The sequence below is a fragment of the Macrotis lagotis genome, chromosome 1 (assembly GCF_037893015.1).
Source record: "Macrotis lagotis isolate mMagLag1 chromosome 1, bilby.v1.9.chrom.fasta, whole genome shotgun sequence".
NCBI lineage: Eukaryota > Metazoa > Chordata > Mammalia > Peramelemorphia > Peramelidae > Macrotis > Macrotis lagotis.
In genome coordinates, this window is record NC_133658.1 from 765,809,074 (window position 1) to 765,829,612 (window position 20,539).

The 20,539-nt window shown below is 39.1% G+C and overlaps 1 protein-coding gene across 5 annotated transcripts in view; it reads left to right on the top strand.

Annotated features, from left to right (window-relative positions):
• AMOTL1 (angiomotin like 1) overlaps positions 1 to 20,539 on the top strand; it is a 214,382-nt gene that overhangs the window by 73,331 nt on the left and 120,512 nt on the right. The window contains exons 1-2 of one of the 5 annotated variants that reach the window (XM_074216486.1): positions 4,383 to 4,514; positions 4,979 to 5,176. The exons of 1 other annotated variant lie outside the window; for it this stretch is intronic. In XM_074216486.1, the coding sequence (XP_074072587.1) occupies positions 5,125 to 5,176 (52 nt within the window). In that variant the 5' untranslated portion in view covers positions 4,383 to 4,514; positions 4,979 to 5,124. Of the gene's footprint in view, positions 1 to 4,382; positions 4,515 to 4,860; positions 5,177 to 20,539 lie in introns of those variants that run through there. 3 more of the 5 variants (XM_074216487.1, XM_074216488.1, XM_074216485.1) reach the window with 3 other exon arrangements.

Consider the following 20,539-nt stretch of genomic DNA (forward strand, 5'->3'; position numbering starts at 1 on the left):
TGGTGAGTTTTGGAGCATAATTCCAAAATGCTTTCCAGAATGGCTGGACCAGTTCTAAGCTCCATCCATTGTACATTAATGTACATGTTTTCCCACAATCTTTTCAATGTTTGTCATTTTCCTTTTTGGTCAAATTTGCCTACTGAAGAGATATGAGGTAGAATCTCAGAGTTGCTTTAATTTTTGTTTCTCTAATTATTAATGATTTTCATAAGGCTGGGAATAGCTTGGATTTCTTCCTCTGAAAACTGCCTGTTTATATCCTTTGACCATTTGGAAAAGAGATAAGAGAAATCTGTTGAAAAGATCCCCCACCCCAATAACTTACTTTCCTTTAAATTTTAGCCAAATTTGTGCAAACTTTTTCCCCTTTTGAGTTTTTCATAAAGAATTTTAATTTCATTCAGTAGAATGTCTTGTGAGCAGCAAATTTTTTTGTTTTTATATTTCAAGTTTCTAGTTTAATGTCTTCCTTACCATATGTATTTAATCAATATTTAATTGAATTGAATTTCACTTCTTATCTCCTCTTTTTTGCTTTTTTCCATCTTCCAGCTACTCTTAAGTGGGAGAAGGGCAAATGGACATGAATTCTAACCATTACATTCTCTTTTTCTGGACTTCTAATTTTAATTATGTCATTCTTCTGGGGTAGTATAATGGAGTCGATTGCCATACTTAGTACTTGGTACTCTTTCCTGGTACATTTCTAGATGCTTTTGGGTGGCAAGGAAGACATGGGCTTGTAACTTTAATATGTAGACTCTAGTTCCTGTTTCAAAGCCAGAGAGACCATATCTCTCTCCTTTAGTGTTTTCCCGTACCTTTTGGGATTTGTGAAGTATTTTTTCCTATTATTAGCTCAAGCCTCCAGGCAACTGTTCCCCCATTTTGGGGTCCTCAGTTCCATCTAATATCAATTAGTTGTTAAAAAGGAATATTTTACTTCAAAGAAATAGCAAGAACATTTTCCCATATTCTGTTTCAGTCTGGGGTGGTGTTTAGGCTCAAAACTTAGCTCAGTGATTACATAGAATTGATCCCATCAAGTTCATGTCTACTTATGTAATGATTGCTGGGTGAATCCCTTCATTGGAATACAATCCTGATAGTTGGTTCATGAAGATGAGTCCTTACTCCTTGGGGGGTCCAATTCTTTTTTCTGTATATGCTATAGTCTTATGGCTTGTTTTCTCAAGTTTAGAGTCTCCATTCTCTGTACCTAGAATGGAAGAGAATGAACGAGAAGGTCAAGGAAGACCCATTTCGTAATAGGGCTGATAGCCTTAGAAAGGAAAGACCCCATAACTCCTTTGTTTTCAGCATAGTCTCTCTCCCAATGGCAGTAACATTAAAGACAGTGAGATGAAGAAATGTCTGGAGTTGACTCGGGCCTTTTTTGAAAACACTTGACAATTCTGGCTATGCAGCCAATAGAAAAAAGTTCTTGCCAATCAAAACCAGTTACAGAATGTCCATGCATGCTCCAGTTTCTCCAAGGCATTACATTTATGTCTCATCATGATTCTCCTGGAAAGCAATTCTATGGCATTCCCCACATGGAAAGACATCTGAGGTGTCTCACCCTGTCCTCATGCTGAGGAGTCTGCAAATGTACTAGACTCCATTACATAAGCAGCCTCTTAGCCAGCCATCTTACCAGGGAAATCCCCAAGGTTTGCATTTTAATAAGCTTTCTAGAAACAATCAGTATTTCGTAAAGATGTTTGGTGTATGCTCACCTCGATTCCAGACAATGGGCAGCTTCAGAAGTATAAACATGAATGATCTCTGTCTTCCAATAACTGGGCTTTAAAAAATTATCTTTGGGATTTTAACAGGTAAAAAAGGAATGGAAAGAGGATTTGCCAGACAAAGTAAATGGTGGGAACAAAAGCATACTTTTTAACCTCATCCTCACACATGACAGAAAATATAGGTTGACATAGCAATACTCTTGGGAAACAATACAGCAATGACCAGAACTGTTAATTTGAGTTTGGGTTCTTAATTAATTAAATAATTAAATATCAATTAATTAATTAAGTGGTGATGGGGTGCCACTTGGGAGGGTGTAATGAGTTTTTTCTCTAGCTCAAGTAGCTAACTTTCTGTGTAACTTTATTTTGCATCTGGGCCACAATTTTTTCATCTGTCAAATGAGGGGAATTGAATTAGATTGTCACTAAGGTTCCTTCCCTCCCTACATCCTCCAGTTTTCTGAGCTCATTATTTTTATCCACACAAACCTGCCTTAAACCACTTCCTAATATAAATACCCCAATCCAGATACTTTCTCCTAAATGTATCAAACCATGGAGATTTTAGACTTACACATTTTGAGCATATGTATACTCATATACATTTGCCTACCAACACCCTACTACTTTTTAAAATCTTATTCATCCTTCAGGACTTAGCTCAAATGCCAACTCCTACTTTCCTGCTATTCTTCTCCTTCAATCTTTCATACAGAAACTCTTTCTTAACACTTTTTTTCTGGCACTTAAGATATGCTGCTGCTACTTAACTGTTTCAGTGTGTGTATATCTTATCTCTACAACTAGAAGTTTTTGCACAGGTAATTTTCTGGATGGAAGGATTCCTATTTTCATATTTTTTTTCTATTTACTTCAGCATCCAGTCCTTTTCTTGTCAGTGCATAAACACATCTTAAATGTTTATCTACCTACCTACCTATCAGCTATTATGCTAAATAAAGAGGAAACAATGAAAGTCAAAATTTGGTCTCTGCCCTCAAGGAGTTCACAGTGGAATAGGAAAATCACATGTAAACAACCATGTATGGTCATATTTTATTTGTGGGATAAGTTGGAAGGCATTAGGCAGAGGGAAGGCATTAGAATTAAGAGGGATTGGAAAAAGGCTCCTGCAAAAGGTGAGGTTTTAGCCAAGACTTAAAGATAGATTGTCTTGTTCAAGGAACAGTGTCTCTATTTAAAAAGTAAACTAACAAAACATAATTTCAAGAATGCAGAGGGAAGAAGTGAAGTGTAAGAAGACTGAAAAGTTAGGTGGACACTAGGCTTGAAGGGCTTTGATTGCCAAAGAGAGGAGTTTATAATTTTTTCTATAGGTGATAGGGAACTATGGGTGTTTATTGATTAGGAAAGTAACATGGTTAAACCTGCTTTTGGACAGAAGCTTTTGACAACTGAGTGGAGGATGGACTGGAATGGACTTGTGGCAGAAGGAACCACCAGCAAGCAAGCTATTATAGTAGTCCAGGAATAAGATGATAAAGGTCTGTTTCAGCCTGGTGGCAGTGTCAGAGGAGAGTAAGTATACTCAAGAAATACTACAAAAGCAAAATTTGACAGGCCTTGGCAATAGATTGGATAATTATTGAGCAATTTTTTTTTTGAGGTAGGATCTGGTTCTATCAAAGCTCATCATTGAAGAAAATTACTACAGTGGAAACTTCTAGGAGGCAGATCCAATGCATATTGACTGAGACATTAAAAAATTAAAAGGGTCAAACAGGTAGAATGGAGAGAGGCATGATATGGATATGTGTCTTCCTGTCTCGGATATGTGTCTTCCTGTCTCTAAGACCACATACCTTGCCACACAGAGTATCCTCTCAAAGATATTCAGTGAATGTTAAATGAATGAATGAAAAACCTTTGAGTTTAGAGTTCATTCTGTGATTGTGATACATTAAAATTATTTGAGGCAACATGTTGAAAGTTGCATTGTAGTTGATGATTAATTTGAGGCCAGTGTCCCCCTGGTTTTGGGGAATGGGAAGAGGGTAAACTGGTGAAAAAAGAGATCAATTAGAATAGAGCTGCATTAATCCAGACATCACAGGATGTGGGTGTGGACTAGTGTTATGGCATCGGGGAAGGAAAAGAACAGGTGGGAAAGGGAAGTGGCATCTCTGGCATCTCCGTGGTGTTTCCTACCTTTCCTGGCTGAAATTCCGAGTTATCCCAGTAGCCATCGCTTTGCTCTTAGTACCTTGGGCTGGGGAAATGCTTGGGCATTGAAGTGATCATTTCATCCTGCCCCCTCCCCCTTCTCCCCCAACCCCCGCAACTGCCTCCTTTAAATCTTTGGGGAAACGGTGAATATTTGTCAGTCCTTTCAGAGAATCCGAAGTTGAAACAGAAGCTTTTTTCCTTGAGTTATTTGCGTGGCCTCTTGTCAGGCCAAGAATTTCTTGGAGGCTTATAGGCAACTTGTATTACATCCACGTCTAACACCTAGGCATCCCGGGACTCTTTTAGCTCTCCTGTTTGTTGGTAAGAGGGCACGTCGATGCTTGAAGTCTAACCACGTGTGACGGGGGTGGGGAGGGGGGGGGATGTGAGGGAGAATACAAAGAAGAAAATAAAAGAGAATTCAGGACATCAAACACCTCAACCTTTTCACCTGGGAGGCTTTTTTTGTTTTGTTTTTCCTAAACAAAACCGTAGGCAGAACCCTACCCGGAGTCCAGGGACAAATCTGGATCCGGATTTCTGTTCCTTTGCTTCGCCTTGGCGCCGGTGAGTTGGGAGGTTTGGGGGAGGGAAGGGAGAAGGTAGGAAAAGAGAAAATCCGGGGTCAGTAATTAGGCGAGGGCTCTAAGTTAGACAATCGAGGCCGTCTCTCTTTCTAAAGGAGAGCGCTCCCCATTTAGGGGACACCGCTGGACTTATGGTTTAGGGTCCAAGGAGTTCGGCTGTCTGTCAAGTTCACTGGTCAAGTCTCCAAGGATGCCAGAGGAGGTGAAAAGTTTTGGGGACGAGGCGGGCATTAGGGCCCTGCAGCCGTGCTTGGGGTGGTAGGGGTGGGTTTGAAAGTGTAGGGTTACACTGACGGATTCCAGCGCCTGCCCCCTCCCCCTGTTCCTCGGGCCCGGGCCGCTGGGGACCCGAGCGGCGGCGGGTACATGGTGCACCACTAGGACCCAGCAGAGGTTGCTATGATTTGGGCAGTAGGTAAAGGCCTGACATTCCTCTCATTCCAGTGTGAATGGGGCTGATTGTTGGGTGGCTGATCCCCGCTCTTCTCTCCGCGTCTCTCCCCGTCTCGCACACAGCATGTCCAGCACCACGTCCAGCGGCCGCCGCTGCTTTCCCCAGCCCCGGGAGCTGAACTGACCATGGTGGCCTCATGTGGATGACAAAGTTTCTCCTGGGAGCTCCCGAGCCTGGAGGAGTGAGAGGTAAAGAGCGTCCGCAGCTCGCGCTGGGCTCGGGCTCGGGCTCAGGGGGAGAGAGGGGGCGACTCGCTGCCCGCCGGTCACCCCACCGGGCAGGACCCGGGCACCCCGCCCGCCCCCAGCTCCCTTCCCGAGCCTTTCTAGGGCCCCTTCGGAGCGGGGGGCCCGCGGCCGGCCAGGCTGGCCCGGGCTGGCGGAGCAGGGACCCGGACTGACCGACCGTCCAGGCATCAGGGCTGGGGAGGGACTGGACCTGCCGCCGGGACCACAACGTCTCACTCTCTTACCCCGAAGTTTGTAGAAGAAAAGAAAAATGTGAAAAGAAAAGAAAAGTGAATCTGTGCCTATGGCCTCCCAGCCTTCCCGGAGGAGGGGGGCGCCCTCCCGAAGCTCCCCCCTTTCCGGATCCCCATTCCCTGCTTCTGGAAACAAAAAGTGTCGGGACTGAACTGGTGCGCGGTGGAGGTTCTTGCGTTCCGCCCCGGCTCCGAAGGCGGGCACCGGGCGCTTGCCACCGAGGGTTAGCGGGGGCGGGGGGGGGGGGAGCCTGGCTTTCCCAGAGGTTCTGCCATATGCTTGTAGTTGGGGGGCAAGGGGGGCAATCTGTCTAGCCGAGGCAGCTGTGGCAAGGGCCGAGCAGAATGTTCGCGGAAAACTGCGTTTAGATGAGGTTGGGGTGAGGGACGCTGGCGTAGAGGGAGGCACAGAGGGGATGTCCGGGAGGGGGGGTGCCCGCTGGGAGGACAAAGGCACACACACACACACACACACACACACACACACACACAGAGCCACCCCAACTCCACCCAGCCTGAGGGGTAGAGAGCCCGGGCGCGCAGGACCCTGCTGGATTGGGAGGAGCACGGAACTGAGCCTGTAAGCTGGCTCCGGTGGGATGTGTCGGGCGACGCCGCCCAGGACTGAAGGGGACGTGCCTGGGACCCCAAGGCGGAGATCTCCGGAGCTGGAGTGCCTTCTTTGTTCTCCCCATCTAGCCTGAGATCAGAAACAAGGAGTTAGATAAAGCCCTGCCCCAGCATGTTAGTGCCTTTAAAATAATCTCGTGTGTGTGTGTGTGTGTGTGTGTGTGTGTGTGTGTGTGTGTGTGTGTGTGTGTGTGTGTGTGTGTGTTGGAGGGAGACAATTTCAATTTCTAAGTGGAACTGACTTTTGGGAATGACATTTGTGACAGGACAGGGAAGAGCACATCCCTTTCTGACAGCCAGCCCGCAGTTGCAAGATGAGTTAATGCCCCTGCACTCCCGGCTCTCTACTTTTCTATCTCCCCTTTTTTTCTTCTAATAATGTGGCTGTAACTAAGTCGTGCTTGATAATGAATTGGTGTAGTTGGATAAATTAGGCAGAGTGCTTATGCCTGTAGTACTCTGTCTCCCTGTCTTTTTCTGTCTCTGTCTCTCTCTTTCTCCTCTCTCTCTCTCTCTCTCTCTCTCTCTCTCTCTCTCTCTCTCTCTCTCTCTCTCTCTCTCTCTCTCTCTCTCTCCCCTCTTTGTCCGACTTCCTGACAATTTACCGAATCTTAACTTTTCTAGAAACCTTTTTTTTGAGCATCCAAACTATACTTGGGCCTTCTTCCTATTATTTTCCTACCAGTTTTCTTTCTCTGCTCCCCTCGCCTCCCATCTTACCCTCCCGATGACACACTTTAGAAAATTCAGAGGATATGAAAGTCCAAGAATTTTTGGTTTTGGTACTGCTACTCTTTAGGAATTGGAGCCTGAGGGTATCTCAGAGATCATCTAGTTTTGCTTCCTCATTTTAAGGAAACTGAGACCCAAAGCCAGGAATCACAGAATCATAAAGTTGTAAGAGTCCTCAGAGGTCATCAAACCTCTCCCCCCCCCCCCCCTCCCCTCGTACTGCTGCTCCTGTGCTATTCTGGGTCTCTTCTTTCTATAAATCATCTGTAGAGAATCTACCCAGTGTGCTAGAGGTCTGCCTCTGGGATTTGCTAACTTTTGTGGATGCCAATGCAGCACTCAAACTGCTTCTTTAGTATCCCAATTCCTACTACACTAAAGGTTCACTTATGGTTAATGTATTTGCCCAATGTCACATAAGCAGTAAGTGGTAGAGCTGAGATTTGGTTCTATGACTCCAAATTCAGAGTTCTTTCCACTAGAGCATGAGAATCATTGAAGACTGGATAGTCACTAAACAAATGCTGCTTTGGAAAGAAAATAGAATATGGCTAACATTTATATACCATTTATATACCATACAAACATCTTGTTTGATCTTCATAACCATCTTGGCAAGTGAATATTCTTATTCCCAATTTACAGTTGAGGAAACTGAGTCAAACTGAGTTAAGTGATTTGCCCAAGTTATGCATCTGGTATTTTCTGGTCAAATTTGAACCCAGGTCTTATTGAATCTAGGCCCAGGCATCTATTTACTACACCACCTAATATCTTTGAAGAGCTCTAACTTTGGATGCTGAGGTCTTGGATTTGAAACACATCTCTATTAATTACCACCTGTGTGACTTTGAGCAAATAATAACCTTTAGCTTTCTCATCTGGAAAATGGAAGGAATGGACTATGTAGTCCAGCACCAAACTGTTTTTTTATGACTTTGGATAGACTACTTTTGCTTTTGTTATTTGTTTCTGTGGCTGTAGTCATTAGTCAGAATACTATGTGTCCCTTACCTCACTAATGGAGATGTTAAGAAAATAAGTGAGTTTGTATCATGTCTACAAACTTCCTGGAGTTTCCAAGAAAAAAGTTCAGAAGTCCCAGAAAGCTAGGAAGATAAATTAAAAGCATTTCTTAAAGTTTACTACATGCCTGCCACAAATGTATTAAAGATAACTGTGCCTAGTTTGGGCCACCCATGAAAACAACATGTTAATATTCACTCTTTAGCTCAGTTAATATTCACTCTTTAGCCACAATAAACATTTATGAATGAAACCAGATTAAAATGATATTAATAGCTACACTCCAATAATTCTCCAGAAGGCCACAAATGAATGCTTGATAAATGTTGAATTGGCAGCTGGCTCCTACTTCTCCAAACTATAGCCTGTGGAACCTTACCAAATGAGCAAAAATTTGGGGTGGCTTCTCTCCCAGTCCCCAATATCTCTGCTTATCTAAGTTAATGGGGACACATTTCTGAGCTCCAAGGAGAAAAAGTATTTGGGAATTTGGCAGTACTTTTAAGTGAATGATCAATGAGGGTCCTGAGTGTACTGAGGATATTTGGGGGATAGACATTAAGACCCCAGCTGAAGAGCACCTTTTTGGTGCCTCATAAGAGTTTGAACACCACCTGTATAAAATTCCTCTACGGGGTTTGTGCAGCACTAAGACATCATTAAAGAAAAGATTTGAAGATGTCTGTAACTGTCCTTTTTGTATGGTAAACACACAGTTATATGTCTAAGAATAGCATTTGAACACAAATATGGTATTCATCTACTGCCCTGAGAATAGTAAATTTGGAGTCTTACCTCTTTAACTTACAAAATGCATAAACTTAGGCAAACTCCTTAATCTTTTGGAGCCATGTTTTCTCCATCTTTAGAATGGGAATAATAATATTTTTGCTACTTCCTTCACTGAATTATTGTGAATATGAAATGAGTGATCTACAGAAACCACTTTATTAGTATGAACAATAATTACTATTATTGATGGCAAATGATCAATCCTCAAAATTCTTAAAGATCCAGATGAAGAGCACACATTTATGTTTTAAAATGTTTTATTGATATCTTTCCTTTTTCTGTTAGTTTCCAGTTATTCACACCCCCCCTCTTTTGAGGTGCCTATGAGACAAAATAAAATAGACTTAAAAACACTGGATTCAGTGACTGGATGATAGTGTAAGCAATTTTATAAATTCCCAATGTCTTCTCTTTCTTCCAAGAAAAAGGGAGGTGCAATTTAGCACCTGTTTGTCCTATATGACCAAGATAGTAGATCAGTAATTTGAACAATGAAATTAATTAGAATCGGTTTGCAGGTCTTCTGTTACACCAGTCAGTGTCCTGCTTGCAGTTTTCTGCATTTTGTTTATGGTCTTTGTTTTTGTATGACAAATTTAATCAAAAATTCATTATGAAAAGCATGGATTTGCTCCTCATACCCATCCCTCTTTTTTTTTTGGTTAAAAGAAGTCTTGGTATTTAAGATTCTGTACTGCTCTTGGAAGGAACAGAATATTAATGTTCCATAGGACATGTGAAAATCAAACATCATTTAAGGTATATCTTTTCATGAAAGTTAAATTGAGGATTTTCAGTTTAAATGAGAATTGAAAATGCTGTAGTTAATAAAAGTAAGTGCAAAAATGTGAGTGATTTTATAGGGAAAGGCATTCTACTTAGAGATGATCTGCCTTTGGCCAATTAAACCAAAGGCTTCATATCCTTGAGCTCATTCTTTGTAATCTCTGCCCCAACCATGAAGGCAGCTAGGACCTAAGGGCTTGAGGGAAATCAGAACAAACGGAAAGAAATTAGACTCAGGGCAGATAACAATGTTAATGGATGTGGAAAGTACAATCTATAAATAGAAGTACTGCACTTTTCTGGAGTAGTGGTGGTAATTGTCCTTAACTGCATAAGCATGAGGAAAGCTAGTGAAGAAAAAAATCTATAAACTGGAGTGATTTCTCTAAACTGGTATTTTCTTAAGCCCTATCTACAAAGACTGACTTGTAATAACAGCTGACATTTATGTAGCCTATTAAAGTTTGCCTTATGCTTTACATATATTATGACTTTCAATCTCAAATGCATTTTCCTTTCTCTGATTTACGATAGGGGATTTCAGCAACTTACAGAGTGGTGGGCTTTTGTTTATTTGTTTTTTCTTCTCATTCTACCTTTAGGTTCTTGGAGGTTCTGAATTTTAAAAAAATAATATTGTTGGCCATTGTGATGGCTCAGGATGCATTAGCTTGTTATGAATTCCTGAAAGTTAGACTGAAGCTGGCAATCTAGTGTGATAAAAGGAATGATGAAATCAAAATCAGAAAACTTGGGACCAAAATTTTGCAAACTCAAAACATTAATGAAGTCTGATAGTATATGTAACAGTTTGCAGTCATTACCCTTCTCCTTTGTAAATAAGAGAGGAAAGTGATACTCTGGCTTCAGTTTGCTTGAGACATTCCTGATTTAATATTAGTGCATATTAATTTAAGATTCCATCTGAACAGTATATTCAGAGGATCTCAGATTTTTTACTCTTTCATTCATTCTTATGTGAATACAGGAAGTGCATCCTTTGTAGGAATAGGAAGAAGCATATAAGGCACTGCTCTTGTAGTTAGAACTGGGACTATGTTTTGCTTCAGAGATTTACTAATTGTATGACCCTTGTTATATGATACTTCTGTTTCCTACTCCTTAAAAAGGAAGGAGTTAGTTATACTTGATGTGATGGCCTCCAAAATTCCTCACAATTTTAAAGTCTATGATATTAGATTTGCTTCCCCCTTTTATATATAATGTCTCCCCCTCCCCTTTTTTGGAAAACAAACAATTACAGAACTCCAATTTTGGAGTTTAAACATAACTTTAAAAAAAACTTATTTGTCATATCCTTTCTAGGATTTATGCTTTCATTAGTGGGGGCACCTTTTCTATATGAAAGTTATAGCCGTTGTGAGTTGTTGAAACTGAAAAATGTATGATCTCCAGTCAACTTTTGGGTAATGAACCTCTTGGAACTTTGTGTGGTTGGTCCTCAAAGTATAGACAGAATCTGTTACTAGACTTGCACAGGAAGATTTTCTAGCTGAGTAGACCTGGTTTAGCCTTTGAGAACTTGAGGTAGAGTGAGGTGTACTGCAGGAATTTCATCAGGAGGTTCAGGACCTTTCTGGTTACAAGTGGGAATTGAAGGTTTTTTGTTGTTGTTGTTTTTATTTTGGCTTCTTGATCTGAACTATTCAGTAGTTCATGGATTTTTTATTTCCTCACCTCCATGAAGCTTTTTCTGAGTTCTTCAACTGCTAATGTCCTGCCTCTCAATTTTTCTTATATGGAACTATTTTGAATTATATTTATTCTGTAGAAACAAATATACTTGTTTGCATACTTGTTGTCTTCATTAGAATATAAGCTCTTTGAGGGAAGGATGTTTTATTCTTTGACTTTATTTCCTTAGCACCTCCCACAGGAGACCCTTAACAAGTGCTTGTTGTTTGATTGACTGGATTGATTAATTGGAATTGATACTGGAATTGATACTCCTTCAGTGCAGATCCGAAGATCCTGCCATTGGTATGCTTGTCTACTTTGGTGGAATAAAATCTATCCTTCACTTTGGTATCTTTGGGAAGAATTTTTCTCACTCCCTTAATTAGTAAACTCCAGGTGCTTCTTATTACCTCTAGGATCAAAAAAGATCTATTTGACATTTTGACCCCTTCACAGTCTGGCTTCAACTTATCCCTTAAAATTAATTTAATTTAATTTAATTTTTACTTTGAACTTAAGAAGCACAAAATAAATGAATATTTCCATATACGTATAAAATAGGAGATAATGTGCATGAAACTGAAAATCGCCATTACATAGGTCACTTTTCTCTGTCAAAACTGTTCTGCTAGGCTATAATTCTTTCTGGTTTTCCTTCTGTGATTTTCTTTCCTTTCTTTTTTTCTCCTTTTTTAGAGGTGGGAAAATCCTATTCTCCCTCTTCTTTTTTATTTCTTAACTGGAAAAAATATGCATATTCTAGTAACAAATATGCATATTCATGCAAAACAAGTTCCTTTATTGATCATGTCCAAAAACATGTCTTAGTCTATGTCAGGAGTCCATTATCTCTATTAGAAGGTGGGTGTCAATGTTTCATTACTGGTCCTCTAGAACTATAGTTAATCATTGCAGTGACCAGAGTTCTTAAATCTTTCAAAGTTGTTTTTTTCTATAGTCCAGTCAAATTGACTTTCTTCCTTTTTACTGTTCCTTAAAAAGAACACTCTGTCACTGATCTCAATATTTTTGCATCCACTTTTCCTTCACATAACACGCCTTCTATCTTCAGTTTCTTTGAATTCTGAGTCTCCTTCTAGACTCATTTCAAGGCTATTTTCTTCATGAGGCTTTTACTGGTTCTCTTGCCCAGTATTAATTTTGTATACTCCTCTATGAATACATGCTTCTTTCCCATAGAACATAAGCTCCTTGAAAGCAGGAATGTTTTCATATCTGGTCTTTATATCTTCTGCACTAGATGCATAGTGGGTGCTCAATAAATGCTTGTTTATCACAGCTATCTTTGTTACTGGGGACTTCTGGTCTTTTTTCAACTGACTATGTGTTATGACTTGTGCCATTGGACACTTGATTTTTATAGCACATGATGTCATAGATTCAGAAAAGATCAATTATTCAACAAGTCTGGGTTCAGAGCAGTGCTTGGGGAAGGATGGAAGGGAAGGAAAGAAAAGTATATTTTAAGGAGTCACTTCACTTATGAATGTGTGACTCCAGTTAATGGAGATAGTGAAAACCTGGGTCCTCATTCTGTTTTTGTCATTAACTAGCTCTACAACTTTGCTCAAGACATAACTGTTCTGGGCTTCAGATTCCTCACTTACAGAGTAAGGAGGTTGGGCTAGATGAGTTTTAAATTTCCTTCCAACCATAGCATTTTATTAATGTGGAAAAGTCTAGAACATCTTTTATACCCTTCTGCTCCCCTTCCATTTTTACTTTCTTAATTCCTCCCCCCCACTTCATATTTCTCCCTTTAGCATCCAGGTTCTATTTTCTTTCCCTCCAAAATGGCAGGTGGGTGTTGTCAGGCTGGAACCCTGGGGAAATCATTCCAGTTCATTGTTCATTGCCCACTTTAAGCTCTTGTTCTGAGACAATTGTTATTGTTTTGGAGAGATATGACTCATTGAGTAACATCCTTTAGAGGGGAGCTGCCTTTGAATGATGTATGGTCTTGAGGACACCTGATGTGTATTTAACTTTTTGCATGAGGGAGGGGAGTTAGACTTAGAAAATGGTCTGTGGTTTGGCAGAAATATTCAGTGAATTTAAGGACTCAGTTGAGAAATATAATTCTATGTAACTTTTTTTTCCCCTTTGGCAACATGAGGCAGATGTGATCTGGCTCCCATCTGTTTCCTGCTGTTGAAGAGAGAAACTAGCTTCATTTTTCTGAAAGAAGCACAGTTTTGCTTTAGATGGAAGGTCTCACTTCTCAATAGAACAGATAGACCCTCCTCCCTTCTCTGGTAACAAAAGTCACAAATGATTTTCTTTTTCTTAAAACAAATTTTATTCTTATATTTTGGTTTCTATCACTTTTATTTTACAATATATCTAACATCCTTTATCAAAAGAAAAGAATTTAGAAAAACTAACCAAAACATCAAAGAAGTCTGATACAATATTCAAATGTTTTGCACCATGGTCTCTCACTTTGGCAAAATGGGTGAGAAGCTGCCTTCACATGTCTCTCCTTTAAGGTCCAAGCTTAGTTACTATAATTTCACAGCATTCAGGTTTGATTGCTTTGTTTTTGTTCTTTCCATTTCTTATCTTGTAGTCTTTATATGTCTTATCTTCCTGGTTTTGCTTACTTCAGTTTCCTTCAGTTCACATAATGAACTATATTTATTGTATGTATTATTTACATGCTTCTCTGTATTTATTATGATCATTATTTACAATCATAGTAATATTCCAAAAATATTGGAATATTGGTTTTATGCAGCCATTTCCCAATGGAAGGGCATATACTTTGCTTTCAGTTCTTTTCTACTATAAAAAGTACTATTCTAAATATTTTCATGAATTTGAACCTTCTGGTCATGGACTTCCTTGGGATATGTATCCAGTAATGTAATATCATAGGAATTTCATTTGTGCATTTGCTTCTCTCATTTGCAGTTCAATTTGGACTGGAATGAGGTAAGGTGAAATCTTCATTGTATTGCCTTGCCCTGGTGTGGAATAGATATCTGATTCTGATCATTACCAGTTCCCTGTCTTTTACAAACCCTGAGAAATTAGGTTGCTTCCAAGTCTGATTTGTGATTTTTGAGTCTCTGCCAAAGTGGACTCAGGTACTTAGTATCTGCTTTATTACAAAATCCCTGGACCCTTCCCAGCAGATCCAATTGTCTGGACTCCCAATGGAGGAACCCAAATGACCTTTATCTTTTAGGATGACTGGGACTTATAGTTTTGTAGGGCACTCTATTGCTCTCTACATTAATATTTGCCTTCCACAATGCTCTTTACACGGGAGGACTACATCTTTTGAGGAATGTGTATTAGGTTTTATATCATGTAAAGTTTCAGACTCATTAGCCAAATTGTAAGTAAACAACATCATAAAACCATAAAGTTTTAGAACTAGAAAGACCCTTTGAGATCATCTCGGTCTTCAGATGAGGACACCAGGGCCTGCGGAGGCTATATAATAAGGGTGGAGGATAAAACCCATCTGACTAAATTCTGTCTCACAGTACTATATTTCACTTTCCAAGGATAGATGAGGCTTATGAAACATGTAGGAGTGATTTAGGAGCCAAGCTTAGTATTTTATATTTGGAATCAACTGAAGACATGAATGTGATGGGGGGGGATACAAGCTTGTCATGTAATGAGAGCAAAGCACTGACTGGGCAGCTTACATACCTCATAAGCATCTGTGTGAAGACAGAACAATGTGAGGAAACTCCAAAAAAACTGTTGGATACTAGTGGTTAATTCATGAGAAAGACAGGATGGACAAGTAGGATGTCAGTCTGTGAGGGTTTTGTGCAAGATATGCAAACTGAAGACACTTCACCCTTTTCCTTCTGACATGAGTATTAGAGTATTGAGTTGCTATTCCAAAGCCCTTCAATGTGAGTTGAACTTTTGTCCAAAGGTCAGAATCTTGACTGACACTGCACTGATGGCCTTAGGAAAACTTCACAGTCCTTGGGGAAAAGATTAAAAAGAAAATTAAGCCTAAAACCATTAGTGTGATTGCTATTTGCTTGAATTTTCAACAAATTCAGCCCTAGTTCTGTAACTGGAGAGTCTTTCATCATCATTATCATCATCATCATCATCATCATCATCATCATCATCATCATCATAGTAATTACAAAGAACCTACTGTGTGACAGGTTTATAAGCATTATCTCTTTTGGTCCTCACAACTCCTTTGGTCCTCTGGGAAGTAGGGTCTCTTATTATTAACATTTAAAAAAAAATGACAGAACTGAGGCAAACAGATTACGTGACTTGCCCAATGTCATACAAATAGTAGATGTCTGAGACCTCATTTAAACTCAACTCTTCTTGACTCCAGACCCTCCAAATATTGTCCCATGGAGCTACTTTTGTAGGTGGACTGTTTCTCAGGCTTTTCCTAATGGCTACTGTGGGAAATGGGTAGCTTGCCAAGAGTTACTAACTTATTTTAATGTTGCTATGATGTTTCAATCTGGGTTGAAGTAGTCAGATGTGTGTTGCCCTGCATATCTCAGAAAAATATCTGCTGTCTCTTTAATTACTAAAAAGTTTCACATCTTGGAGTGATGTCATCCCTTTTATTCACCCCTTTGTTTATTGCTATATTTTACAGGCTGCCACACCCTCTTTTTGTGTGTGAGAAAATATGCCTGATTTGTCCCCTTATCTTTTGCTTCTGGGGGAAGATCTCATGTTTTTTTCATTATTAGGATCATTTATTTCCTTGTGGGGCCACAGAACTAATTTTTAGAAGGTTCTTTCTATCTGTCAACCCCATTGCCTGCATGCATTAGATATCTCCCATTCCTTCTATCTATATAAGCTCTCCAGTCATTCTTTCTATTCCTACTTTAATGACCCCCTCCTTACCTTTCTCATTTGCTTGGGAGCTAAAAGAATCAAAAGTTTGAATTGCCAATGGTTCTTTTTTTTTTGCCCTATTGGAACTTAGATTTTACTAAGGGAATGTGCTATCTTTGCAGATAAGTATATATAAGCTACTTAGGTGGAAGATGGAGTAGGTCAATTTGCCTGAAACCAAGTGGACTTAGAAGAATAATGTTATTAGTCTGAAAAGATAGTGAAGTTTGGAGCCAGATTTTGAAGGGTTTTACATGCTACACAGGAATTTGTGTCTTTTGTTTTCATAGAGGCAGTTGGAAGTCACTGGAGCTTCTTGAGCAGAGGAGTGTTCAGATCTGAGCCTTAGGAATATCACTTTGGAACTGGACGTTGAATAGTTTGGAGTCCAAGATTCTTAGATTGGCATTCAAAATTCTCAACAATTGGGCCCGGGTTTAGCTTTCCAGTCTTTATCTCCCAACACTCTTCCTTTATGTATATTCAATACCATATCAACGGCTACTTGCTACTTTCACTCTAACCTGTATTTGTATGCACTCCCCCCGACTTGAGCCCAAGTTCAGTTTAATTCCTGACATCCTATAAGGCCCAATTCCAATGCCATTGCCCCTTTAGTCTCTCACACTCTGGACTGTAATGAATCTGTTATTATAAAGTCATTCACACACAGAAATAACTACTAAACCAGGTGAGGCATTTCTGTAACCGTAACCCTAAAGTCTATATGGGGGATTCCTACATTTAATAGCTCTGTGAATGTGGAGAACACCTATTCCCCTGAGCCTTGGATTGCTCTTCTGTAAAATTAAAGGTGGAGAAGATAGCTTCTAAGTCTTCTAAGTCTTTTTTCAGCTCTCAGACTTAGAATCTTCATTTTGTTGAAGTTTCCAACTGTAATGGGACAGAGGCAATAGAAAAAATTTATATAACTTGGGGGAGATTCAATGATTGTCTGTTAACAAGGATTTATTAAGTTATTTCTATGTATTTTAGGCATTATGTTAAATATATAGGTATATAAAGGACATAAAGAAGTACTAAAACATAGTCCCTGTTTTGAAGTATCTACATTCTAATGGACAATTGTATGTATACACACATACACTCAATAAAAAAAAAATTATACCTCTTTTTTGTTACTACCCACTGTAGAGGCATAGAGTATTTATAGTAGCACATGCATTTGCCATTGTTCCATGGGTTATAGCATTTTCTGACATTAATATATCTATTAATATCAAGAGAAGCAACTTGTCATAATTGATAGAATACTAACCATAGAATAAGTTCAGATTTCATTTTTGACTACTAATTGTGTGTGACCACGGATGTCAGTTTCCTCACTTGTAAAATGAGGGGTTTGAATTAGATGACTTCGAAGTTTATTTGCACCTCAAAGCTGATGACCTTATTTTAAAAAAGGGCTACTTGATAATTTCTCTGGATGTCTTTTTAAAAAAATTCTTTATTTTTATATCACTTTTACTTATAAGTAGACTCTTCTCTCCTCCCCTCCCTTGAGAACTATTTCTTATAACAACAAAAAGAGGACTAGGGAAAAAGCAATTTAACAAACTAATAAATTAAATGTTCTATATTAATGATTCTCCATCTTTGTAAAGAAGAGTACAGTTTGTCATTTCTTTGACATAATTCTACAATATTCAGTTTTTTGTTATTTCATTTATATTGCTGTGGTTATTATATATGTTATTTTTTGAATTATTCTTCATTTTCTATCAGTTTATATATATTTTCTCACTTAATTCATATGTTTCATTTCTTACATTGATGTAATATTCCATAATATGTATGTACTACAATTTGTTTAGTTTTTCTCTAATTAAATGATACCTTCTATATCTGTTCTTATAGCCCCTAAGAAGATATAAAATGTTAACTTCATGTAACCTGTACATTTCAGTGGCTCTTTGGGAAAGGGGAAGAAGGGAATAAGCATTTATATTGTGTTTGCTGTGTGCTAGACTTTGTGCTAACCATTGTAAAATCATTATCTTATTTGATCCTCAAAATAACCTTACTATAACTACCCTCCCATCCCTTTTAAAATTGAGGCAGATGGTAGTTCAGTGACTTGAACAGGATCACACAACTAGTAAAGTATCTGAAGCCAGATTGTTGACTCAAGACCCAAGACTCTATCCACTGCACTACCTAATTTTACCAGACTGACTGTCTCAAAATGGGCCCTAAAATCTTCAATGTGTTAGAGCCACTTTCTGGTTTCCTTTAAATATATTCCTGATTTGGGGCGGCTAGGTGGCACAGTGCATAGAGCACCTGATTTGATCATTGGCTCCTTCAGGAAGTTTTTATTACCTATCCTCTGTCTCTTTTCTTGCAAGCATTTAGGTAAGAATCACATATTAGGTAGGAAATCTACTGTCCCTGATAGTTTCCCCTACTTCCAATTTTGTTTAAAAACAACCTTTATTGTACTCTGGTCTTCAGCTTGACAGCATCATTCTCTTCTCTCCATGAGGAATCATATCATATTATCCTGCTTTCACTTCAGTGATTGTCTGGCCCGAATCTTTGACTGGTAATGAATATCTTCCTGCTGGGCTTGTTATTACACTCATTTCTTTCTCCCCCAGTCTCAAAGATGAATCATGGAAGTGTCCTCCTCCCAAGAGAAATATTGCCACTAATGACTCCCTTTACAGAAAAATTTCTGAAGGGAGAAAGATCATACAATTTGCAGCACATATATATTCTCCTTGCCAGAGCATTTTCCTTTTAACACCAGGATGACTCCTTCCTAAGGCCATATCTTAACTAAAACCTCAGCACTAGAAGGGCTTTTAAATTCAGTTGTCACATATTAAGCTCTTAGTGCATGCAAACCAACTGATCAACATGTTAAGCTCCTTTAGTATGCTAGATACAATGTCCCATAAATGCAAAGACAAGGCTCAAAGAGTGGTCATCTCATGAGATTTATATCAGAGTGGTGTGTTTGTTGTGTATGTGTGTGTATGTGTGTGTGTGTGAGTGTGTGTGTGTGTGTGTGTGTGTGTGTCTGTGTTTGCACCTGTGTGTTTCTGTATATGTTGGAATGGTGGGGAAAGCAATATATGGAAGCAGGAGAAGAGGATATGACATATACATGGATAAAATTTTCTTTTCAACCATTCCTCTGTGTGATCTCAGCTTTCTTTATCTTCCCATCCTGTCTGTGGTTGACAAGGTTTCACTTAAATCAGAGATGTTCAGACTTTCTCATTCCACCTCCTCTTCCCCACCTTCATTCTTAAGCTGCCCCTCCTCCCCAAGGATTTCTTGTTGCCATCACTAATCATTGTATGAAGACATTCCTAAACCAGATTAGATTTACTTGGCATCCTTGATCAATCTGAAGATTGAGTGAGACGGAAAGGGTGCCTGAAGGCAGAAGGCTCAAAGTTGGCTTCTTTACTTACTGAAGCATTTGTGTGTGTGTGTGTGTGTGTGTGTGTGTGTGTGTGTGTGTGTGTAGGAGTTTTAGTTAATATTAGCTGTTTGTGGGAGTCCCCCTTAAGTAGTCTAAAACACAGTAATTTGAAGTGATATAACTAGCTCAATGGAACCTCCCTCTAATGAGAGCAGATTTCCCTTACTAATACATGTTTTACCCAAGCACTGGTAAAACCAGATCATAGCATACTAGATCTAGAACTAGAGGAGAACTGTACATGTCTCTCTCCATATGTGTGTGTGTGTACAAAGCTGTGAAGTTATACTTGGCAAAGTATGATCATCTTGTTAATGCTGCAGTATGAGTTCAATGATAGGTATTTTGGATACAAATCAAGAAGTTATATATAGCATCAACCAGCACTTGCTTCAGATGAAACCTTAACAAAAATTTAGGCTATCCCAAAAGTCTTAGTGTAGCTTTAAGATATTAAAGCTTAAATAGCTTAAACTTGAAAAATTTAAAGTTGCATTAAGACTTTTAGCTCATCCCATGCTAGGTCAGCATGTGGTTAGTAAAGCCATTTTAGTCATTTTTTAAAAATTGACTTTTAAAAGCGTGACATTAAGGAGTAATTGGCTTTATTTAATAAAGAATTCTTCAGTTTTGGTAGTCTTTTTCCCCCTGCCAGATTTTTCTTGTAGCATTGGCTGTTAATTGGAAAGAAACCTTGGTCATGAATTTGTGCCAGTACAATAAATTTCAATGTATTGACAGGTATAAAAATAAAGACCATATTCATGTATTCCTTCTTTTATACATCAAACATTTATTAAATTGTAAACTAATTATTTATGCAAACATTAACACAAATAAAACAAAAAATAGGACAACACAACAGTCTGCTCTAATAATTCTAGTAGCAATTTCTGGGATTAAGATCAGGCAGATGTTTAAAAAAGAAAAAGAAGAAACTGAGACATGACATAAACCATAAACTAAGTATCTACAAACAAAAATGCTTATATTCCTTGTGTGGGCAAAAGGAAAAATATGCTGGTGAAGGGAGAGTGACACTTTACAGGTGAAAGGTGAATCAGAGGGGGAAGT